Source organism: Urocitellus parryii, chromosome 1 (genome assembly GCF_045843805.1).
Source record: "Urocitellus parryii isolate mUroPar1 chromosome 1, mUroPar1.hap1, whole genome shotgun sequence".
NCBI classification, from domain to species: domain Eukaryota; kingdom Metazoa; phylum Chordata; class Mammalia; order Rodentia; family Sciuridae; genus Urocitellus; species Urocitellus parryii.
This window is the reverse complement of record NC_135531.1, coordinates 56,692,332-56,718,752: the sequence shown is the minus strand read 5'-3', so window position 1 is coordinate 56,718,752 and position 26,421 is coordinate 56,692,332. Positions and strand designations below refer to the sequence as shown.

The 26,421-nt window shown below is 39.4% G+C and overlaps 1 protein-coding gene across 2 annotated transcripts in view; it reads left to right on the top strand.

Moving 5' to 3' along the window:
• The first annotated feature begins 591 nt into the window (after window positions 1–591).
• Sv2c (synaptic vesicle glycoprotein 2C) overlaps window positions 592–26,421 on the top strand; it is a 166,523-nt gene continuing 140,693 nt past the window's right edge. For both annotated transcript variants that reach the window (XM_026404115.2, XM_026404114.2), the window contains exon 1: window positions 592–1,171. In XM_026404115.2, the coding sequence (XP_026259900.1) occupies window positions 592–1,171 (580 nt within the window). The remainder of the gene's footprint in view (window positions 1,172–26,421) is intronic.

The following is a 26,421-nucleotide window of genomic DNA, read 5'->3' as shown; positions in this document are numbered from 1 at the left end:
TTGGTTTTTGTTTGTTTTTTTTTTTTTTCAGTATGAAGAAAGAAGGTCCAGCATAGTTTTTTGAGTACTCTGGTTTTGCCTTTGCAGTCTGCATAGGTGTCTGTGTATCTGTGAGCAGTATTATTTTTCTCAATGAGGGTATATCTTTATATCATTTTGGAGATGTGTTGGGTACCCCTTTAATGGCGTAGGATACTTAGTTTATTTTGCAGGGGAATACTTTTGTTACATTTCCCTGGAGCAAAATTCTTTAAAGCAAAACAACAACAAAAATAATAATAGTAAAAATCCTAGCTAAAAATCCCCTAGTTCCATGTACTGAACCCACTTGCACAGAGAACCAGGATTCACAGGTAGGCATTGAGATCAAACCAAGTAAAGCTCATCTGTGTCTTGGACTGTGGGCCAGTGAAAATAAACCAGGAAATAGATGGTTAAAAAAAAAAAAAGATCAGAAGGGACTAATGCATATCTCCTCTGGTTCTTCTTTTGCAGTTCTGTTTTGAATCCAAAGTGGATGATGCTGGCAGGGCTGAGCCACTGAACATTCTGAAAAAGTCCCATTTTCTCATTGGCCATCAGTGAGATAAGATGGAAGACTCTTACAAGGATAGGACTTCACTGGTGAAGGGTGCCAAGGACATTGCCAAAGAGGTGAAGAAGCAAACAGTAAAGAAGGTGAACCAAGCAGTGGACCGGGCCCAGGATGAATACACCCAGAGGTCCTACAGTCGGTTCCAAGACGAAGATGAGGATGATGACTATTACCCACCTGGAGAAACCTACGATGGGGAGGCCAATGATGACGAAGGCTCCAGTGAAGCTACCGAGGGCCATGATGAGGAAGATGAGATCTACGAAGGGGAGTACCAGGGCATCCCCAGTATGAACCAAGGGAAAGACAGCATAGTGTCAGTGGGGCAGCCCAAGGGGGATGAGTACAAGGACCGCCGGGAGCTGGAGTCCGAGAGAAGAGCTGATGAAGAAGAGCTGGCCCAGCAGTATGAGCTGATAATCCAGGAGTGTGGTCACGGGCGTTTCCAGTGGGCCCTGTTCTTCGTCTTGGGCATGGCTCTCATGGCGGATGGTGTGGAGGTGTTTGTGGTGGGCTTCGTGTTACCCAGTGCTGAGACAGACTTATGCATACCAAATTCAGGATCTGGATGGCTGGGTGAGTATATTGTGTCACTGACATGAGTTCTTAAAAAACTGGTTTATTTGCTGAGCACAGGTAATCACCATATAGAATAAATGCTTTCACCTAGAGAACTGCATTTTTTTTCAACAAATTTCTATATTACGAAAAATCTTAAACATATAATTTTACAGTGAATATATATCCCCTACCTAGAGTTAACATTTATTATATTTCCTTTATCTCCTATCTGTTCTTCAATTCAATTCATTTGTATGCATTTCAAAGTAGAAGAGAGCAATGTATTTTAACTTATATTATTATAATAAGCCATACTGCTTAATGACAGGATACGTTATGAGAAGTGTGTCAATATGGAGTTTGTGCAAATATCTAGAGTGTACCTACACAAACAAAGATAGCTACAACGTCACTAGGTGATATAATCTCATGGAAACATGGTCATAAATGCAGCCTGTCACTGACTTAAATGCCATTTTGTGGCACCCTGGTATGTGATATGACTTCCAAAAATATGTCTTTATATGAAACTCATTTGGCACATTGAGAGGTTAATTCTACAAAACTCTGACCAGTGTGATTTTAAGTTTTACATATAATACTGTGGTTTAAATATCTTTAGCACCCTGCTAATCTTTATTTTTCCTATAATCTATGTAAATGTTTGCTTATTTTTTCAACTAGACTTTTTCACAGAGTTTTTTCTAGGTCACTTAAAAAAACTGTTTCAAGGTTTGTACCTTTGTGACTAAGCTAGCAAAACTTAATGTCCTCATATGATAATGTATTTCAAGTTATATTAATATTTAAATTCTGTGTGTCAAAAATAATATTACCTCTCTATAAAATAGCTAAACAGTAGTTTTGATTTTTTATGACAGTTATCACACACCCAATGTTCTTACAAAGATGTAGTTAACACTCTCTGAGTTTGTGCAAGAATAAAAAGACTGAGAAACATGCACACAGTGGGGTGTCCCAACAGTTTGAGTTCACTTCAAATACATAGTACATTAAGGCAGGAGAATTTTCAAACTCCTTTTGCAAATTTAGCCTCAGAGAACATGTTCATGTACATAGAAAATGTTTATGTTTCAGAGTCTGCAAATAAAAGTAAAAATACTTAGTACATACGTTTCCAAGGGAATCTAGACTACAGGTTAAACAACAAAAAGTGTGGAAACCTACTAACTTTATTAAATAACGTTATAATCATTGATGCTGAGAAATTTTCTGAATGATTAAAATTAAATGCCATTTTCTTTCTTCCTAACAACACAAGATACAGAATCATGAAGGAGAGGAGGGTCTACATCATTTTATTCTTTTAATACTTATTTCTTTTCTAAGGTGCATCCATAGAATTAATTCATTTCTTTTTAACTAGCAGAAATGGATCCAAGAAAGCAGACCACAAAGGATCAAGGGGTGGTAGTTCAGAGCATGGTTTGCATATTTGTTGGTAGATGCATTGATGTGATCAACCATCAAATGGAGACCTCACCATGCTTCAGAGGAGAGACTTGGTCATTCATCAAATTGATCATTTCAGCACATCTGTTGTGTACCCAGCTGTATTTTTTTATGTTGGTTTATTTGTCTTTGGTGATCAAGTTTATCAGTGTGAACCTAGGCTCCTAAATTTTTCAAGATTTTCCTGAAGGAATATATCTGCAGAATGTTACAAGAAGATAGATTCTTAGAAATATATCCACATAGAGATTTAATAATTATTGGCTTAAATTTAGAATACAAATCTTTCCATGTTATCGTTGCTAGTTTATGTTGGAAACATTACAGAAAAGGCTAGGTCCAGCTTACCCTCATGCCCTTGTCTTCTTGGTACTGAATGAGAACACAGAATTACATGAAGTCCTCCTATCAGCCTATTCACCAAGCCCAGTACCCCCTAACGATGTGACAATCCGCAGGTGGCATTTAGAAGTGTAGATAATGCTGCAGAACAATAAGAGCTTAGATTTTTCATGTGTTCATAAATGCTGCCTGATTTACTGAATTATAAATGTGTCCCCAGGAGTGTATAGTTTCACTCAAAGTTGTAAGTCCCCAATAGAAGCATTTTAATGGTTTCATAACTGTGCCTTCCAGACTTGCATTTCAATTATTTTGCCATTGTAATTTCACTCATAATTGCATTCTAACGGAGTCTCTTTAGACAAGCATTTAAATTGTTTTGCCATTTTCATTTTATCGGATAATAGCTTTGTAATATAATTACCACACTAAGTCAGAGCAGTGGGATCAAAAATGCAAAAAAGAAAGATGCATGACCCATGTTTGGTGGCATTTTGTGAACAGGGATTTGCAAAATAATTTTTTATTTGTTAATAAGTATGGTGTCATTTTTCTCAAGGACGGCCAGGAATAAAAATATGGCCCAGTTTATGTTTTAATTACTTGGAAGATTGATCCTCTCTTTGTGTTTGCTGTAAGATTGACTTAATGGAGCGAAGGGCATACCATGTTTACATGTGCCAGTGTGTGTGGTCTTTGTGTATATTTATAATACCTAATTTGGCTGGAAGAAGGTAGAGTAAATATTTAATTACCTAATGAGCTGCTCTTTTGGGAAATAAATGCCTTCCGTTTTTAAATAATCCATTCTCCATTGCCAAAGTCTATTTATTAAGTCCTTATGATATATAAAGTGCAGTATTATCAAAGGGAATAACAGGACAAAAAGTCTTTTTAAAAAGACAAGGTTTCCCTATCCAAGAAATTTTTATAGTCCAATAGGGAAAGATCACAAATGTCTGCACATTGCCAGAATAAGGAAGCAAGTATCAGTAGCCAAAAGAGAGGTAAATTTAAATAAAGAGACTTCAAGCAGGGGTAATTCATTAAGGAGTAGGGCTCTGACTGAGGCAATGTAGAGGAGGATTGGATTTGGGAGCTGTTCTAGAGTCAGCAAGGACTTGTTCATTGATTGGTTTTGAAGGCGATGGAGGGAATCAGTTAATGAAAGAAAGGCAATTCATCAAATTAGGTAATTCAGAGTAGAGCTGTAAGCAGGAGAAAGGAAGATGAGAAGTGTAGTTTTAAACATTCTCACTTTGAGGTCCTTGAGGAGGATTGAAAAGGAGTATCAATGGGTTGCTTCCGATTTAGGCAGAAGTGCCTGAAGGTTATTATTTAAAGATAAGAATGCCAATGACCTTAACCAAAAAAAGGCTGGTTTCCTGCTGCATGCCATGTATGGGGCTGTGATAGAGGATACATCATGAAGGAGGCTGAGAAAAAGCCAAAGATAGAGGAGCAACCAGGAGTAGGGAGATCTTAAAGTTGCTGGAAGAAGGAAGGGAGACATAAATCTCAAGTGCTGCAGAGTTTTGCACAAAGACTGAAACCAATCTCCTAAACTGGCAATTAATTTATGGGCTGCTACAGATGGCTCTTCAGATGGACACAAGGAGTAAGGCTGGAACTTTTTAAAGCCTGTGTATTGGGTGATGGGGCAATGGGTCCTCAGGATTCCTGGACCTTGGTCACAGCAGGGGGTTCTTACAGATGTCAGACTCTCTTCCCTTCCTTGGCTGGGGCTGACAGTGGATGCTGGTAGTGAGTCCCTTTGTGGGGCCACGACTGACTTGATGCCTATTCAAGGGTTTTTGAGATGGGTATATTGGGTCCAAAGCAGGAAGAAAATGTGACCATTTCAAGCTTCAGCCCACAAGAGCATAACAGGCAAAATACTGACCACTCTTCCCTTCCACTTTTTCCATCAGAGGGGCTGGTTACCACTTGTGGCTTATTTCCTCCTAAGACCCACCTAGTGAAGCAGAGAACACAATCACTGTTGGTTCAACTCCTTTCTTGCTAAGGGTTCCCATGAGTAATATTTAGGAACCAAAACATTATTATGGCCAGGTGTTGAGTAGTACAAAATAGATGGACAACATCTTGTATCCTGAAATACACTTGTTACCTATGCCTGAATTACACAATGATTAACATTCTGTACAGTTTCTTTTATCCTTTTGAAGGCAAACATCAGCTGTAACTCCTCATTCCCATAAACATTAGTCATTTTCAGGACCGGAATTTTAGTAGTGTAGGTGGGACAAAGGCAGTTGAGATAGGATGACAAGTGAATGGTGTTCAGAAAACTGGAGAGAGCAAGGGCAGATCTGTGTGTGGTCCATCATAGGATCTCAACAAGTATTTGTTGAATACATGAATGACAGTCTCTGAGATATTTAACACTTTGAGACCTCATTGGTAGGAACATATCTGAACATATCTAATGTAGAAATATGTTGTTTTGAATTTGAACTCATCAGTAGCAGAGGCAACAAGAAAAAGCATTCAGTTGTTGGCAGTTTCCTTCCAAATTCTGCTCAGGGTTGGAGAGCCCTGTTCTAAGGATTTGTCCTGCCTGATTTCATGGCTGTGTCTATCTCTATGGCAGGGAAAGATACAAAAGGTATTCTTGGCCTTTAGTCTCCAAAGACTGTGGCTAAGACCTCTCATGCCAACTCCATGATCCAAGGCAACTTGAGGATTTCAATTCTTTTTCTGGAATTTATCCATCAGAAATGTGGAAATGTGTTTGCCAAAGGTGCCAGTCTTCTTAGCCATTCTGATTTTCATTCTAATGGGCCAATTAGCATTCTGGGTTTTTATTTTATATTGGAGGTCAAACCCACAGGCTTATGCATCCTAGGGTGCTCCAGTCCCTGCCTCCCTTCCCCTGTTAATCTTGATGAGGTTGCCATTGGAAGCTCACATCCTGGGTTGCAATTTGCCACATCACTTGGGTTTCCTGGGCAAATATCCAATGAGCAGTGCGTACTAGTTTTCCTTTCAAATGTCAACAACATTAACTAGAATTAACTAGCATTGATTGGTATTATTAGGCAAAAATAAAGTTAGACCAAAAATATCATAGCATGTAAGTTTATGCACATATAAATGGAATTTCATTTGACTTTTTTTTCATTTTCAGAAAGCTCTTGAAAGTTTTAAAAATATTTCCAAATGATTCTAGAATACATATAGATTCTTACAAACTTAGGATATATTTTTGGATAGAAACAGAGCTGTGTTTTTCATTCTATTTAATTCTTTACTGTCAATTGATCATGTCAGACTTATTTGGTGTTCTTGTATCTTCCACTCACATCTAGAATATTTATTCAACAAAAATATTGTGAGTATCTACTGTGTGACAAGCCATCTACAGTATAGACATGTAATAGTAAATAAAGCAGAAAATAGCTCTAGTAAACTCTATGCATGTCTTTCAACCTCTCTTTCTATGGATTTTGGAATTCCTTGGAACATGAGAATTCCTTCTCACCCCTTTCTCCCTCTCTCTTCCATGTCCTTCTTCTTTGTTTAGCACTTAAAGTAGGATAGTCTCCTTAGGGGTGGGGATGGATAGATATGCCCTGAACCATCACACTTTAACATCTTTTTCTCCACTCTTCCATATGCATTCTTCATCTTTTAGGTATTAAATAAAAAATATTCGGTTAGGATTTCTAGCTGCTTTATCTAGAGATAGCTGTGTCTAATTTTTAAGTTGGTTTATTTTTTCCTGCAATTCTAGTATTTCTATTTGTTTGTTTTTTATTTCCTCTATCTCCCTGTGAAATTGATCTTTTACTTCCTGGATTTGTTTGTCAATGTGATCTTTCATTATCTGATTTTGCTGTCTCATGTCTTCCTTGAGACTCCAGATCATCTGAAGCATGTATATCCTGATCTCTCTATCTGACATTCCATCTGTTGCACCTATTACCTCTTCTAAAGTTGAGTTGACCTGCATTGCCTGTGGTCCTTTCTTTCCTTGTCTTTTCATACTGCTGGCGTTTCTTTCTGCTTGGTGAAACTGTTGTGTTTTGAAATTTTCCCTCTATTTATTTATATTGCTCTTGTATAGTTGAATAATCACCCTTGCAGGGCATGTAGTGGCTGTGATCCTCCTCCAATTGGTGTGATCCGTCTACCACGCTGGGAGGCCCTAGGTCTGCTCTGCCGGTCGGTCAAAGGTCCGCCTACCCAGCAGGCACGAGGGGCACCTCTATCACTCCGCAGGTTGCTGGGCCTAACCTCCCGATGGGTCAAAGGTTCGCCTAGCTTGCAGGGGGCTGCTCCCGGAGCGAGAGCTAGGCCTCCCGGGGGAGCCCGGATGGTGGAGGCCGACTGCCGGTTCAGGCGGGGTGGGCCAAGCTGCACTGGGTGCCGGCGGCTTGCAAACGCGGCTGGTATCAGCAGGACTTAACTCCTGCACCCGCTGTGGGGGCACCTTTATCGCCGAGTAGCTGCGGTCGCGTGGTTGGGACCCGGGCGGGTGGGGCCGCTTTTCCCAGGGCGAGAGCTAGGCCTCCCGGGGGAGCCCGTATGGTGGAGGACTGCCGGTTCGGGCGGGGCGGGCCAAGCCGCCCAGGGATCCCGCGGGTTGCAAAGGTGGTTGGCGTCTGCAGGACTTAACTTCTGTACCCGCCGGTTCGGGCGGGGCGGGCTAAGCCGCTCAGGGTTCCCGCGGGTTGCAAAGGCGGCTGGCGTCTGCAGGACTTAACTTCTGCACCCACCACGTGGGCACCTTTATTGCCGAGTGTGGCTGCCTGGTTAGAAACCGGGCGGGTGGGGCCGCTTCTCCCAGGGCGAGAGCTAGGCCTCCCGGGGGAGCCCGTATGGCGGAGGACTGCCGGTTCGGGCGGGGCGGGCCAAGCCACTCAGGGTTCCCGGGGGTTGCAAAGGTGGCTGGCGTCTGCAGGACTTAACTTCTGCACCCGCCACGTGGGCACCTTTATCTCTGAGTAGCTGTGGCCGCCAGGTTAGGAAGCGGGCGGGTGGGGCCGCTTCTCCCAGGGCGAGAGCTAGGCCTCCAGGGGGAGCCGCCTGCCGGAGCGGCTGATAGTTGGGGGACTAGACCTCTGTGCCCGCGTGGCCTTCCAAGATCCACTTCTCTGGGGCAACCTGTCACTTCGAGTAAACCTACCAGTTCACGGCAGCTCTCCTCTTAAGGAAGTTATGCTAGAAGTTCCTCCGTAGCTAGGCTGCAGCTGTTTCGATGAGTCTTTCATATCCCGTTGTGTCTAATTTTTAAAAAATGATCAGCTTCAAATGTCTGAGATTCTCCCAGTTTCAGCTCCATTGACTGTTGTTTGCCACTGACTACTAGCAGAACACAGTGACTGGTGTCGTGTGCACCAAGCCAGTGTTTATAACCCCTGCCTAGTGTTGCAGGGTAAACTCATGTCCAAGCTGATAACAAAGAGTGATACAAGTTTTTTCCTCTTTTAACTTTTTTCCAAAATTTTGATCATTTGGCATATGGTCATGCTTCTAAATTTTAAGACCTGTAACTTTGTACCCTAAAAGTGTTCATTGCAGTTTTTAGGATCACAGCAAGAATCTCCCCTACCTGATATCTGTTCTCAGAGTCCATTTTTGTACCTTTCATTGATCTTTGATCTGTGTTGTGAATGTGCCCTCTGGCTGTGTTCAGCCTCTCAGCTGTCACATCAATCCTAATTGGAATTAAAAAGTTATTGGCTCATAGAGTACATCCTGTCCACCAACACTAGCAAAATCTTACTTGGATCCATTATTGCCAAATTGGGAAAAAAAAGATTCAATAATTCATTGCCATTATAGACCTGAATCTTATTTCCTCTAGTCTTTTGCATTCTCCTAAGAGAAGTTTCTGACATCAGAGTGGAGCTGGACCAAGCTCAGAAAGATTCCTTCATCCTGAGTCTGATGCATTTTTACAGGAAGGAAATGAGCAGAAACTTCATGGCACATTCCTGAACTTTGCCAATAAGTCGTGTTCTGGGACTGCTAACCTGGGAGTCACTGAGGGTTTCCCACAAAACAGCTGTGAACTTGGAGGCTGATTTCTTCATTCTTGCATCCTGAATCCCTGTATGAGGATTCTGGTTTCACTGGGAAACTGGCATTATATAACCTGATTCAGTCTGGGACTCTCTCTGAAGTCACTTTAGAATTTGATGATGTGCTGTCAGTTTGGAGAATTTGTTTATGTAGAGTTGGGTTTAAATAAGGCAGTCTGAATTGTTAATCACCTATTAACTGGATCATGCCAAATACAAATAACAGACTTGCAGGTTTGATTTCCAGATTATGAAGACACAGTTGCACCTTTTCAATCTAATATCACTGTATTTTCAGAAAAGGGAAAAAGCCTTTCATGACCCAAGCTTCCTACAGAACACTTCAGAGAGTAGGAAACGGTTCCATTATACTCATCTTAAGAAGTTAGTCTGATACATCACTGATGTGAGTATTCACAAACCAAATATGTGCAAACTGACATTCTTTAAGAACTTAGAAATCATTTTTTTTTTTGGCCTTTAAGATAGATAAAAAGTAAGAGGTCCCTGGATGCAATTCTTAACCTTTGATATCAAAACGGGGGCCTCTAATTGAATAGAAAATGATAAGGAATTGAGTTCTCCTAATTTAAATTTTTTAATATATGGAATTTGCTTTCAAATAGAATTTAATGATCTTTACAATATTTTCACATTTATATTTTGAATCTAGTTAATATACTTGGCTGTAAGTTTTATGCAAATTTGGCTTAGTTGATCTTCACTTGATTAACATCTTAACATTATTTTACATAGATATTTTGGAAGGTCAGTACAGTCAGATATGGACTTTTGTAAGTATATGATCACTTAACACATGACTATGGCAACTTGCTTAGCCATCCTATTGCTGAGCCTTTGAATATGTCCAGTTGTTTGCTTATTGTATGACTCTCATGTGTTTTAGTCAGTTTTTTTTTCTGCTGTGACTAAAAGACTCAACATGAACAATTTTAGGGGAGGAAAAGTTTATTGAAGGGCTCACAGTTTCAGAGGTTTCAGTTCATAGAAAGCTGGCTCCATTTCTCAGGGCTTGAGGTGAGGCTGAACATCATGGTGGAAGAGTGTGGCAGAAAAAAAAGTGGCTCACATGATAATCAGACAGCAGAGAGACTCCACTTGTCAGATACAAAATATATACCCCAAAGGCACACCTTCAATGGCTCATCTCCTCTAGCTACACCCCACCTGCCTTTAGTTACCACTCAGGTAATCCCCATCAGGGGATTAATTCACTGATTGGGTTAAGGCTCTCATAACATAATCATTTCTCCTCTAAATCTTCTTGAATTGTCTCACACATGAGCTTTGGGGGGACACCTCACATCCATGCTTCAATTAATATTATTAAAATAACCCTTTTTAGAGCACAGTTTTTCATATCTCTGGTTGTACACAAAGTAGAGTCACATCCTTCATGTCTTCACACATGTACTTAGGGTAGTGATGACCATCACATTCCACTCTTTCCTAGCCCTATGTCCTCTCCCTTCCCCTCCCTCCCCTTTTCCCCTGTGCCCTATCTAGAGTTCATTTATATAATGCATTCTGTTGTCATATATAACAAATTAAAATTTTAAAAATTTAAATAAAATTAAATTAAATTTAAAAAAGAAAAAAGTGAATAATTTAGCTCTTCTTAGAGAGAAAGCCAGATTATTCAATAATTGTTTCAGAAAATAGATAAATAAATAAATAAATATTTTTTAAAAAAATATATATGTTTGGGAATTTTATTTGGCATGTTTTTTTTCCAAAGTGAAATTGAAATAGTTATCAATAAGCATAAAACATTTTAATCTCTTTTTCAAAATCATGAATAAAAGTAATGTGGATAGGAACAAAAGAACATAAGGAATATTAAATAATGTTGAAGGCGGGCATGGTAGCATGCACCTATAATCCCAGCAGCTCAGGAGGCTGAGGCAGGAGGATAGCAAGTTTGAAGCCAGCTTCAGCAACTTAGTGGGGCTCTAAGCAACTTAGAGAGACCCTGTCTCAAACAGAACTGGGGGTATGGTTCAGTGGTTAAGTGCTCCTGGGTTCAATCCTTGTACAAAAAAAAAAATTGAAAATGACAAACAACATAGGCCCAGGGAATGGGCAAAGCTGAGTAAAATGTCCTTTGCATATTCCCCCAATGAGGTGCTTTTTCAACATTTTTTAAAGGAAGTGCGTTGCAGTAATTTTGAGGATAATGTGTTAGTGCATGCAGGAGCAGAAATTCATGGTGAGATGATGAGGTACACACAGAAGGTGAAGCAGGTCTTGTTTTATGTCCTTGTGTGATTTCTAAACAGTGACATCATCCCAAACCCCTTCCCCCAAACTGAGCTCATTCCCCTGTGTCCAACTCTAGGTCAATGCTTCTCAACAGGCGTGCCAGTAAAAGGGACAATGTGTGACACTGTCTTACACATTGCAGAATGGTTAGCATCTGTGGCCTTTGCCCATCAAATGGGAACTGTGCCTCCCAGGCATAGTTTAAAACATGTGCCTGGCTGCTTCCCGAAAAGGCCCATCAAACACAGACTTCCAAATGTTTCTCCCCATGGGGCAATAGGCCCAGGGCTTGAAGTCTTGTGGTGGCATTTCCACAGCCCAGTAGATACTAGAATTTAGGGTAGAAGAAACAGGAATGATGTCTCTTGTGCTGGCTTCCTGCCCTTCAGAAATATCTAGCTGTTCTGCATCTTCTAGGAATTCAATTTTAAAATCAAGATCTTCTGCTTGTCTTGACAACTGTCTTGAATCTTTCTCCAGGGCATGTGGATTGGGAGACCAGACAGGTCAATCACTGAGCTGCTCTTAGAGCCACACACGTTAGAGAAGAAGGCAATTGATTTAATGTTCTCATAAAAACCCTTGGTTTGAGAAAGAGAAAAGTGGAAGGCAAATAAAGGGGCACATGTCAGGGTACATGTCAGTGAAGTGGGAGTAAGAATCTGCCTGTTGTCATTCCCAGGCTGAGCTTTCTTTTCAAAAGAGCACATAGTCTTGGATATTGATGAGACTTTTACAGTGTGAATCTACTTTACATCACTGAACTGTACACTTTATTAAAAAAAAATTTAATTGGTTTTTAAAAATAAATGACAGCATAATGCATTACAATTCTTATTACACATTTACAGCACAATTTTTTATATCTCTGGTTGTATAGTGGTTAAGGTGATAAATTTATATTATACACATTTTACCACAATAAAGAATGCAATCTTCCTGTGAGCATTAGGAATGATGAAATGTTTCTAAATATTGGATTATTGCTTATTTCTGCCACTGGATTTATTTTTTCCATAATCAAGATAGAGCCTGGAAACAGTTACACTCATAGCTGAGAAACTCTAATGAATACACTTTCCATAGCCAACTTATCCTGTGAGGTTGCCATGTATAGTTAGTTGTGGTTGTTGAGGGGCTGAACTCATCAAGCTGTTTATCCTGGTGTGGGGCTGTTTCTAACCACCAGGAGGAAGGGGTCAGTTCCAATTCTTCTACCTGAGGGAGGTCCTTTTTGTAAATCATTCACCCTAATGAGCACCTTTCCACAGTCTGTGCCAAGAGTTCGTTACTTGCTGACCAGCTGTAGATAGTGGGGAGTCTGATGACAAAAAAGAGAATAATAAGCCATCATCACACCCTTCCAGGAATATATGGTAGGTGCAGACTATTCAGAAGAGAAGAAAAGATTAAAAGCAAAACTAGGTAAAGTGCAAATATAATTTAGTAAACATTGATATAAGCAATTACAGTGGCAGGTGTTAAATCAGGTTAGTATGAGGTTTATTTTAGGAAATCCTGTGGCTAATTGGATTAAATATTTTTGAAATGTTAAGAAATAAGAGAATTTTGCATTTGTAAATGCATTTTGATGACTCACAGTAATAGAATTGGAGAAAATGAACCTTTTTAAAAGGGATTCTGGTCCTATGAAAAATTCCTTAGTCAGTGGGATTTCAGTTCCATTCCCACCAAGGGAGCATTCATCTATTGGTGGGCCAGAAATTGTTGGATTTTATTTTGGAAGAAAGAAATTAAAAAACGATTTTTACAACTTCCATGATCATATATTTCACAGACCTATTTGTCTCCCTGGGGTTCGTAGTGAAAAATCTCTTAGATCTTAAGGCAGCCTGGGACCCCCATCATCAGTCCGGAGCTTGTGTTTGGCTCAGCAGGATGGGTGTGCCCTTGGCTTCTGCAGAGCTGCCATGCTGCCCTTTGAGTACTGACTGAGAGACTGGGAAAGCCTCCTCTTTGCTCCCTCTGAGAAAGGCTGGTGCTCCACACAGCCCAGATGGAGCTCCGAGAAGACCTGACCTGGGAGCTTAGGATGTCGTAGGAGGGAGTTTCTCAAGTGCCTCCACTCGTGATCACTGCTAAGGTCCCCTTCCAGTGCTAACCTGTGTATTTGGCCATATCTCAAAGGGAGGAAATGTAGTGAAATCCAAAATTAGAGGAGTGGCCATATTCAAAATGTGTCCCTTTCAGTCTCTAAAGTGGAGTTCTTGGGCCAAGATCAGGCTGGTATGACAAACATGGTGCCTTTGGGTGGTGGGGAAGAGCCAAGCCTGGAAAAGACTCCCCACCCCTTGCTTCTCTTGCATTCACCCACGGTGGCTTCTTAGCATTGTCCTTAATAACTGACATATCAATATTATTATTATATATAAAAAAGAAAAGGTTCAATTTGGGCAGAATGGGCTCTTCTAGTTCTACCACTGAGAAGGGAGTTCTCATCCAAACATACTATAAACCAGCCTTCAATGTGGCCAGGCTGGGGCTTAGCTGGGAGGTCATCATCTATCTGTGCCATCAGCTCTGGCAGCTAACATCTCTGAACAGGTGGGAGGGAATAAGAGCACCTGCTGCTCCAGCTGTGTCATGGGAAGAGCTTGTGGAGAGCAGGACTAAGCTACAGCCAATGGAGCTTTTGCAGAGATTGCTCCATAATGGGTGGGATCCAGTGCCTCACCATGGTACTCCTTGGACAGCACCTGGGAGAATTGTTCTGTGTTGGTAAATAGCACAGGAGCAAGCTTTTGTTGGAGAAGTTAAAGGGGCTGTTAAATATTCAGTGTGCTCTTGGTGAAGTTAGGAAGGTAAGATGAGAAAACTGCATTTTGCTCTATTTAGTGTGTGATTTCAGTAAGGTACCTAAAAGTGGATGCTAGGGCATGTTTTTCTTCTCAGATTTTTTGTTACAGATCTTTGGAAAATTAAACATTTAAAAAAATATATTTCTGTAGCATTTGAATAATCCAAGATCAACACACAAAATAAGTTATATTCCTGGTGGCTTTTAGTATTTCAATTTAGGTAATTTTAAGTACAAGAAGGAAAAAAAAAGGATGCTTGAGATAAAATCTTTATCAAGATTATCTTAGTCCTTGGGAGAGACTTGCTACACCAAAATGAAAATGAAGTCTGTGTGTCCCCTTTTCTGGAGAGAGAGGCTGACACCATGTGATGCAGAGGCCTGTCCTTGCCCCAGTTAATAGGAACAGGGCATGGCTGAGGTAAGGAGCAAGGATCCAGGAGTGAGAGTTCAGGGTTTAAGCTCCCAAGCAAGGTATTTCCCTTCTCCAGTGACTAAATAAAATCAAAGCAACCCCAAAGGCCTCCTGTTCCCTCCCCTCCTGGGAGATGGTGATGTCATCATCAAGATAGTGAAGTATGTTTGGGAGAGTTTGGAGGAGGGTGATTTCACCCCAGATTCAACACTCCCATTTACCCCTGTGGCCTTATGTTATAAGCTTTCCCCCTAACACTTTTGGGCCATATTATTAAATATAACTCTTTTTGACTTTTGTAAGCTCATTTGAGTTGATGGGACAGAGATCTCTCTCCTTCTAACCCCTAAATAAAAATCTAAGGATTCAGATGGAACATGGGAATGCAGTAGGCTTCATTCCACATGCAAAGCAAGCCCACTTCTTTCCTGCCCAATGCCTCCTGACAGAAATTTAGCTAAAATGCATTGAAGAGCCCCAACTTGAGGGGGATCAACATCATCTATTTCTTAAGTAAAACAGAGTTGGATGCCATCAAGCCCTGTGAAGTTAGTTTTGTTCAAAAGTAGGAAAAAAAATTGATAAAGAGGGGCTGGGGTTGTAGCTCAGTGGTAGAGCGCTTGCCTAGCACGTATGAGGCACTGGGTTCGATTCTTAGCACTGCGTATAAATAAATGAATAAAAGTCCATCAATGCCTAAAAAAATTTTTTTTTTTTTAGAGAGAATTTTTTTAATATTTATTTTTTTTTTAGTTCTCGGCGGACACAACATCTTTGTTGGTATGTGGTGCTGAGGATCGAACCCGGGCCGCACGCATGCCAGGCGAGCGCGCTACCGCTGAGCCACATCTCCAGCCCCTAAAAAAATTTTTTTAAAAGATGATAAAGACACTGAACATCAAGAAATAAAAGTAAAGCAAAATAAGAAAACACAAATAGGAAATGAACACACTCACAAAAAGTCATAAAGATAAAAACAGTTAGTTGCTGATAACATGCTACAACCTATGAAACCTTGAAAACTTGATGCTCCGTGAAATAAGCCAGACACAAAAGGACAAAGATCATATGATTCCGTTTATGTGAATTATCTAGAATCGGCAAACTCAGAGCTAGAATATAGATTAGAACTACCAGGGGATGCAGGGTGAGGGGTGAGGAGGAGAATGGGGAGTGGTTGTTCCATGTTTATGCAGTTTCTGCCTGGGGAGATGAAAAGGTTTTGCAAGTAATGCTGATGATCACACACCATTGTGAATATAACCAATACCACTGAGAGCACACTTAAACATAGATAGGGCTGGGAATATAGCTCACTGGTTCAGCAGGTGCTTAGCATACTTGAGGTTCTGGACATAATCCCTGCACCCCATCCCCTAATAGTTAAAATGGTAAATTTTAGGTTCCATAAATCTTAACATAATACAATTAGAAGGAAGTCCTTTTGGAGGTGACGGGGTGATCCTAGCCCTGTCTTGCTAGTTCACCTTATTTCCTGTGTTTAAGGAGATGCTGGGACTGACCATGAACCTTGAATAGATCCCCAGTAACACCCTCCCCAAAGTACTGGAAGCATCAGAGGAATCAGGGTCCTAATAGGGCCCCAGTTCTGTGTCAGTGGCAGCTATTTCTGTAGGATTTTCCCTGAGGGACTCCATAGTAATTCAGGGCATGGGGCTTTCCATCAGACTCCCACGTATGTTGGACCTGCTAAAGTTCCATTGGACTTCCAGAGAAGTATTTGAGAGTGGAGGCTGGGACTTGGGTGTGGATAAATTATGCTATTTGAAACCCAGAGGGGAACGAAAATACAAGCTAAAACATTCGGCAGGTAATTTTTAGTTACTTGGAGCCAGATAACCATGAGATTTAGAAATGTAACATCATTTATATAATTTTTTTGTGAAGTCTCTTCAAGAGTCAAAACTCTTCTTGCTTAAGCTTATTTTTTAAATGGAAATCAAAGTGTTTTGTATACTTTCTGAATATCACATATAATTTTAACGCATGCCAATGATTCATCTTACTCTTTGTATAATACATTTTTTCCTGTGTTCCGTATTTTTTGCTATGCTGTTACTGCTGCCATTTTAACTGTCTCTAATTCATCCCTTGGTGTTTCTGTGCAATGGATTAGGAAGCTAAATAACCACACTTGTTAAGAATTATATGCAAAAAAAAAAAGAGCAAATAGCAATGGAGTAATTGGTTGGCTTTATAATTGGGACTTTGTGCCAGATATCTGAGGTATCCAAAAACCAAGTTTAAGCATATGGCAAAGTGGGCTAAGGACACTGAAAATTTGGCTTTTGAAATGCTACTGTATATCTTTTTTTCTCCAACTGCAAATAGCTCCCTGTAAATAAGGCTAATGTTCTACGTGGTAAAAATGGGAGTTCATAACCCACTTGAATCTAATGTATGAAATATGATATGTCAAGAGCTTTGTAATGTTTTGAACAACCAATTAAAAAAAAGGCTAATGCTCAACTATGCATGGATTAGAAAAGTGCAGTCGCCAGCTTAAATTATAGGTTGGATGGAGCAAGGTGAAAACAAATGCTTCAGGAAGTTAGAATTAATACAAAATAGATTTAAAGCTTTGACATTTTTAACTTCCTTATTCTTTGTGATCTGGTCATTGCTGATAACTCTTCCTATCACCCTCTGAGATCCCTCCCTAAAGGTCCCTTGTAATAGAGATTCTTGTCCCCATGACCTACTTGTCACTTGTTCTGATATTCTTGAGAGGAGGTGGGTGGATGGCTCAGGTCACACCATGTCCATGGTTGGTTAGTATATGGGCTTGTATAAACTCCTGTAAATGACATTCAAAGCACTGCACAATCTGGGCTTACTGTATTTTTGAGTCTTATCTGCTACTCCTTTCCCTTCCCCATATATTCCAAGGTCAGTGGTAGTTAGAGTTGCTAGAATAAATACAGGATGTCCTATTAAATTTGAATGATACAAGTAATGAGATAACTTTATCCCAAATATCATATGAGTATGCGACAAAATTATTTGTTGTTTATCTGAAATTCAAATTTATCCAGGCAACCCTGCAACTAGAGGTGAAGAAAGCAGGAGGATGGAGAGCCTAAAATTTCTTTTTAGCCTTCTATGAGCCTAGCCTCAGGATGCTAGTAATATTAATTCCATTATATCATTTAATAAGAATCACATCCAATCCCAGACCTTCTGAATCAGTGCTAGAGGAGGAACCAGGAAACTGCATATATGCCTTAAGAGAATCCCAAAGGATTCTTATTGAGAGAAAAATTTCAGAAACTCCATGGCTCGACCAGTGCTTCAAAGACATAAATGTGCATACAGGGACCTGAGGGTATTGTTCAAATTTGGGATTTGATGCTTAAGACCTGGAGTGGTGTCTGAGGTTCTTCATGCTAAAAGCTCCAAAGTGATGCCAAGGCTATAGGTTGTGAACCTCACTTTTAGTAGCAATTTGAATCCTACTGTTGGTAGCACCTCTAGGCCTCCCAACTAAGAAGCAGCAGCACCTCCAACAGTGGGGATAGTAAAGTATATAAGTAACTAGATTTATTTATGATTTTAAATAACTAGAGGAGAAATACAAGCAAAGTTATTTTTCTTATTCATCAATATATAATGACATCTATGTACAAAGGGTGCTTTATGTGCCTTTTTGAGGAAAGGATTTTTGTCCCCAAAGTGAATGTTTTATCAACAGCCAAGGGATGCACATTTCCCTGTCTACTAAACTAAATGGATATTGGCTATTTTACTGCTCTTTCTCTTTCACAGTGGGGGACTTCACTGTCCATAACCATATTTATAGGTGTGAATCCAGATATGAGGGGCACAGTAAGACTCTCCTTTTTGGAAATAGTTTCTCAGCTCCAGAGTCAAGGTGATAAAATAATAATGTGACTCCCTCAATTCCCCACTCCCCATCTCCATGATATTAGATAGTTTTTTCTGTGAGTTTTCATACAGAATTTAAATAGCTTTTCAATTAAATGGCTTTTCTGTGAGTTTTCTCAACAGAATTTAGTTAAATCAGTAATATTAAAGAAATGACTGGGTCAGAAGAACTGGGAAAACTGAAAGAGTTAACCAAACTGCTAACAGGGATCAAAGAGCATTTTTCTGTGGGAATCAGTTCAGTTTAAACACACAGACCAAAATACCAAAAAATTAACCAGATATGAATCCTGTGCATGAGATGTTTGTCTTTCAAATAGTGTGAGAACCAGAGAACTAAGAGATTCATTCCCGCTTGAGGGAAGAATAGATGAAAGAAGAGCTTCAAGAGACTATAGTGTTTGAGCTGGACTTTAAATATGGGTAGACTTTGGAAATGCAGAGATAGAGATGGAGACAGGTTGTTCCTGGGACACCGGAGCACACTGAGCAAAGGCAATGCATGTGTGAAAATGTCAGGTTAAGTACTGTGAATAGATTGCAAGTCACAGTTGTTGAAGTGGAGCATTCATCAGGAGAGCACTTGGAAAGGTGAGTTGTGACCTATCTGCACATGGAGTGCCTTCAATGAATTTATTCTGTTGCCAGTGGGGAGTGGTTGATGTCTTAATAGAGAACTGGCATGGTGAGAACTCTTGATTGGAGACTACTGAGTGTGGAATGGATTGGAGAGGAGGGAGCTCAAGATGGGGGAATCAGTGAAAACACATCTGAAATAGTCTGGGCAATAGGTGACAAGGCTCTGACTGCAGGTGAGGAACTGGAGGAGAGAAGTATATCAGTGAATGCTTGGACTTTAAAAACTGGTGAGTTGCAAGAGCTGGGGGACGAACACGTTGTAAGGTCCTGAAGCCTCAAGCCCAGATGATGTGTTTTAATTAGAGACTGGAGTTTTGGGTTTGGTGTAGGTGGCCGCTTATGTATAGGAAGGAAATTGAGTTTTGCTACACTGGGCTGTAAGGACAAGAATTGAGTGTCTTATTCACAAGCTACCCTTAGCACTCTGCAGAACCTGCTAACCAGACTGCTCAGGAGAGAAATCATCCAGGAAGGAATTTGGAAGCAAATATTGGGCTTGATAGGGAAGCTAAGCCTGGAGATGAACATTCTTACAGAACTTTCAAGAGTGAGCAGCACGTGGAAGGACAGAAGAAGATAAGGTAGGGAATGTTTTAGTCAGATTTTTTGCCCCTGTGACCAAAAGACCTGACAAGAACAGTTTTAGAGGAGGGAAAGTTTATTGGGTGCTCATGATTTTAGAGGTCTGAATCCATAGATGGCCATTGCACTGGGCCCAAGGTGAGGCAGTACATCATGGCAGGGGGTGTGGAGGAGAAAAAATGGCTCAGGAAATGGAGTTCTCACTCACCAGGCACACCTCCAGTGACTTACCTCCTCCAGTCATACCCCACCTGCCTACAGTTACCATCCAGTTAGTCCATCCAAGGGGACTAATGCACTGATTGGCTCAAGGATCTCATAACTCAATCATTTCACCTCTAAAGTTTCTTACATTGTATCACACATGAGTTTTTTGGGGGAAACCTCGTATCTAAATCATATCATTCTACACCACCCCACCCCAAAATCTCACACCCATCTCACAATGCAAAATTAGTTCATTTCCGAGAGTCCCCATAGTCTTAAAAATTCCAGCATTTCCCAAAAGTCCAAATCCAAAGTCTCCACTGAGACTCTCAGTGTGAATCCCTAAACCTTGAAAGCAAATTACATATATCCCATATATAATGGAACAGAGCAAACACTTCCATGATTAGAAATAAGGGACAGAAAAAAGGGAAGACCAAAATCAACAGGTCAAACAAGTTCTGTGGCTCCAGATCTAGCGTTTGGAGCACATGACATTGTGATTTGCTCTTTAATGTGCTTGTATAGCTCTACCCCTTTGGTCTTGCTGGTTGCAGCCTACATAGCCTCTCTCTTGGTTTTTTTTTTTTTTTTTTTTTGGTGCTGGGATTGAATGGGGCACCTGGCCACTGAGCCACATCCCCGGCCCTATTTTGTATTTTATTTAGAGACAGGGTCTCACTGAGTTGCTTAGTGCCTTGTGGTTGCTGAGGCTGCTTCGAACTCATGATCCTCCTGTCTCAGCCTCCCACTGCACCCTGCTCTCTTGGCTTTTTTGTGCTCGGTTCTTTCAGCTGTCCTTGGCAAACATTCCATACTACTGGCATCTCTTAATCTTGGGGGGCTCCAATGCAACATTGGCTTTCCTCTCACTTCTTCATGCATTTCCTTCTCAGGGGCTACCTGTAGGGACTCTGACCATGCTGCACTTTGCCTGGACTCCCAGGTCTTCATTTGACATCTTGGTGGAATCCTTCATGATCCCATAACTCCAGTATCCTACACTTTGTCAGAATCAGCACCTCACAGTTGATGCCAAGGTCTAACCATCTCTAGAAGTAGCCAAGCCTCCTGGGAACACAGTGGCAGCAGCCTCTGAGAGCCTAGGTGGCTGAGCATGTTGAAGAAACTTCCTGGATGCCCTATGCAATCAGGGTGCCCGACTAATATCTTCCCAAAGGAATTTTTACTTTTTACATCCTTGAGGCTGAAATAGATGTGGTCTTATCAAGCCCTGAGATACCCTCAATTAATCTTTCCTATTGTTTCTGGGTAAAGTATTCAGCTTCTCTTTGTATACACTCTTGACTTCCGATTATCGAAGTAAACTTGGCTAATAGTTACCAGCAACACCTGGTGAGCTGTGCTACCTTGAAATTTCCTCCACCAGATATATTTATATCTGGAGAGTGGAGTTTCTCCCTCTGCTTCCTGATGTGAGCTGCTTCCCTCTGCCACACTCTCCCATCATGATGTTCAGCCTCACCTCAATGGATTCTGATGAATGGATTCTGCCTTCTATGGACTAAGACCTCTGAAATCGTGAGCCCGCAAATAAACTTTTCCTCCTTACTGTTGTTCTGGTCAGATCCTTTAGTCACAGCAGCAAAAAAAGCTGACTAAAACAGTTTATTTGCCAGAAGAAATGGCCTCTAGTCCAATCTCTAATAGAGCTCTCCTGTTCCTCTAAAACTTCATGAGCCTAGTCTTTACTGCTCACAGTTCTATTGGCATTCTGGTCTTCTAAGCTCCCACCAGAATTGCCCATTAGTCTCCATTTGTAGTGATCTAAATCTTCCAGCTTGCATCTCTAAACTTTTAAAAATTCCTTCCACAAATCCCAAAGAGCTCCAAAAGCTTCTGAATCATGTGGTCAGGTTAGTCACAGTAATGACCCCACTCTTGGTACCAATTTCTGTTTTAGTCAGCTTTTTCATCACTGTGACCAAAAGACCTGACAAAAACACTTTTAGAGGAGGAATAATTTATTTGCACTCATAGTTTCAGAGATCTTAGTACATAGATGGCAATTCCATTGTTCTGAGCCTGAGATGAGGCAGAACATCATGGCAGAATGGTGTGGAGGACATAAGCATCTCAGGACATAACAATCAGAGAGCAGAGAGAGCTCTAACCCACCAGGAACAAAATATAAACCCCAAAGGAATGTCCCAGTGACTTACCTCCTCCAGCCACATCCTGCCTGCCTATAGTTACGGCCCAGTTAATCCACTTATTAATGTACTGATTAGGTTAGGACTCTCATAACCCAATGATTTCACCTCTAAACTTTCCTGCATTGTATCACACATGAGCTTTTGTGGGACGTCATGTATCTAAACTATAATAATGCGGAGAGGGAGTGGATGCAGATCTTTGGTGAATACTTGAAGGGCAAGGAAAGTCATCAAATAAATGGGTTAAAGAGAGGAAATATTTCAGCTATCTGAAGGCCAAGAGCATAAATGGTTAAAGGAAGGAGAAGGTGGTCTTAACTGATGAGAACTTCCAGAGCATGACTAAAACAAGTGTCCTGGCAGTGGCATTGAGAAAACCGTTCCATAGAGTGGAAAGGACAGATAAAAGAATAACTGCTAAATTCAGTTTAGATTGTATTTTCAAAGAGAAGGAAATAAATATGTTTAAAGATTGGTTATAAGGTCCTTTGGTGTATATTTACTTGAATAATGCTTCTGATAATATAATTATACCATAGACTGCAACACCTGAAAAAATATTAGTCCTCTAAAGGAAAACTTGCATATTTATAGCCATTATCCTGTACTTACTGCGTCATTATGTGCCAATAATCACATTGGAAATATATATAGAAGAAGAACTGGCAAAATAAAAAAGGATATTGGGTTAGCTGTTCCTATTTCATTTTATTTATTTTTCCTAATTGAAAATTTTATCCATTACAGTTACCTCAAAAATTAATAAGGAAATGAACATTCAATGAATGTTAACATTTAGGTAGACAAATAGCAGTTATGAAGTGGTCTGAAATTTACAGGTGTGGCACAAGTGTGTGGAGGGGGTAGGAGCTACCAGTTTTAATCACTCACTTCCTTGGTTTGAGCTGACTTAAGTCAAAAGATCTTCTAACACCATATGGTACAACTTTGCTTCCTGTCTCTTTGCTGAGTTAAACAATATGTCTCCTGCTTTCAGCCTCTCTCTACACTGGACACGCTATCTTTGTAATGTAGGAGCTTTTTGGAGTTTGTGGAAGGAATTTTTAAAAGTTTAGAGATGCAAGCTGGAAGATTTAGATCACTACCAATGGAGACTAATGGGCAATTCTGGTGGGAACTCAGAAGACCAGAATGCCAATAGAACTGTGAGCAGTAAAGACTAGGCTCATGAAGTTTTAGAGGAACAGGAGGACTCTATTAGAGATTGGACTAGAGGCCATTAATGTCACATTCTGGCAAAGAAGCTGTTTTAGTCAGGTTTTTTGCTGCTGTGACTAAAGGATCTGACCAGAACAACTGTAAGGAGTACCTAGAGGTAAAGATGTGGCTGATGTTTATGTGATGTTTGCAATAGAAAACAAAAAGTAAAGTTGTAGATGTAAATTCAATCCTATCAATAATCCAACCAAGATAACACTTGTTAGACTGATTTTTTTTAAAAAAAATAGCTTGCACCTATAGTCCCAGCTACTCAGGAGGCTGAGGCAGAAAGATCACCTGAGCCCAGGAGTTCAAGACCAGCTTAAGAAATATAGTGAGACTCTCATCTTAAAAAAAAAAAAAATAATAACTATACACTGTCTATAGAACCAGAATTGCCCATTAGTCTCCATTGATAGTGATCTAAATCTTCCAGCTTGCATCTCTAAACTTTTAAAAATTCCTTCCACAAATCCCCAAAAGCTCCAAAAGCTTCTGAATCATGTGGTCAGGTTAGTCACAGTAATGACCCCATTCTATTTAAAGATACAAATATACTGAAAGTAAAAGAATAAGAACAATATGCCCTGTAAATAGCAACCAAGAGAAAGTCGGAGTGTCTATACAAATATCAGACAAAATAGACAAGAAAACATGCTTTAAGCTTTACTTTTTAGTAAGGTCTTTACTAAAGGCATTTTTATCATTGTAAAAGTGATACTCAATAGGTTAAAAAATAAAACGAAAATACATGTGAAACAAAAGCTGATGAATATGAAGGGAGAAATAAACTAATCAATAATAGTGTTAAAAAATTGAATAGTTAGCACACAATTTTTAAGAGACATTTCACAACTAGGCAAAAAATAATAAAGCTTAAATAACACCAAAACCACACAAGGCCTAACAGACATGAAACCTGTGTCACAATACTCCATCAGAATCAGAGTATTCTTGAGTGCATGTGAGACATTCTTCAGAACAAACTATATGCTAAGACATAAAACAAAACTCAAAAAATTTTAAAGTAGTTTTAAGTAAAAATTTCTCCCTTGTTCCAGTAGAATGAAATCAGAAATCAATAACAGAAAGAAATTTGGAAAATTCACAAATATGTGGATATTAAGCAAGAAACTCCTAAGTAACTAACAGATTATAGAATAAATAGAAAGATAATTAGAAAATACTTTTAAATGAATGAAAATGAAACAATATGCCAAAACTTGTAAGTTACAGCTAAAGGAGTACCTAGAGGTAAATTTATAGCTATGAATACCTATTTGAATAAAGAAAGATCTGAAGTCAATAACCTAATGTTCAACCTTAAGACACTGGAAAAATAAGAGTAAACTAAACCTAAGGTAGTCAGAAGGATGTAAATAGTGAAGTTTTAGAACAGAAAGGAATGAAATAGGGAACAGAAAAACAATAGAGAACCAGGGAAACTCAAAGCTGGTTCTTTGAAAAAATTAATGAAATTCACAAGCCTTTACCTAGATCAATGAAGAAAAAAAGAGAGAAGACTCAAATAACTAAAATCAGAAATGAAAGAGGATACATTACTGCTGACCTCACAGAATTAAGAAAGATTGCAAATAAATACTGTGAACAATAAGATGCCATTAAATGAAATAAATGGATAAATTTCTGAAAAAACAAAAATTATCAAAACTGACTTAAAAAGAAATGGACATTATTAATAGACTTATAAGGAATAAAGAAATTGAATTAGTAATTTAAAAAAAACTACCAACAAAGAAAAGCCAAGGCATAGATAACTTCACTAAGGAATTCTACCAAATTTTAAAGAAAAATTAATACTAATTCTTTACAAACTATTTTAAAAACTAAAAGATAAAGTAACAGTACCTAAATAATTTTATGAGGCCAGTATTATACTGATACTAAAAGCAGACAAAGATGTTAAAAGAACTACAAACTAATATATTTTTGGAATAAACATGCAAAAAAATGTCAACAAAGTACTAGTCAGCTGTATCTAACAGCACATAAAAAGCACTATACAATATGACCATGTAGGATTTATCTGAGTAACACATAGCCAGTTTAGCATCCAAACTCAATTAACATACCATATCAATAGAATAAAAACAAAAACCACATGATAATTTCAATATACAGAAAAAGCATTTGACAAACACCCTTTAGTGGTTAAAAAAAAATTCAACAAATTAGTACTATAAAGGGGAACTTACTCAGTTCAATAAAAGGCATCTGCAAAAGGCTCAAAGTTAACATCGTACTGATTAGAAAAGAGTGGATGTTTTCCGCTAAGATCAGAAACAATACAAGGATGTCCACTTTGGCCACTTTTATTCCATATTATACTGGAACTTCTGGCTAGAAGTTAGAAGAGGAAAAAAATAACACTGAGATTGGAAAAAAGAAGTAAAAATGATCTCTGTTCACAGATGACATGATCTTATATATATAAACTTAAAAGAACTCCACCCAAAACTATTAAAACTAATGAACATGTTTAATAGGTTTGTTAGTTTCCTAGGGTTGCTTTAACAAAATATCACAAATTGGGTGGCTTAAACCAACAGAAATTTGTTTCTCATAATTACGGAGGATAAAAGACCAAACTCAAGATGCTGGGAGTCCCTCTGAGAATGAATGGAAACTTCCCTGGCCTCTTCTAGCTTCTAGTGTTTGTTGGCATTTCTTGGTATGTAGATTCATCACTCTAATCTCTGCCTCTATCATTGTATGGCTTTCTTTCCTCTGTGTCCCTTTCTGCTTCTTGTCATAATCCTAGTAACAACTCCATTAAGACCTTAACTAATTACATCTACAAGAAAGTACTATGGCTTAGAACTTGAAGGCTTAGAATTTCAATATATAGTTTTAGAGATAGTATCCAACCCATAATTTTTCAAGTTATAAAATTAATTACTAAAATTAACTGGGGATTTATATACTATAAACCATCTAAAAATAATATAAAGGAAATAATACCATTTGTAATAGCATCAAAAAATAAAACACGAATGAATTTGGCAAGTGGAAAGATTTTTTTTAAATATTTATTTTTTAGTTGTAGTTGTACACAATATCTTTACTTATTTATTTATTTTTATGTGGTGCTGAGGATTGAACCCAGGGCCTCACACATGCTAGGTGAGCAC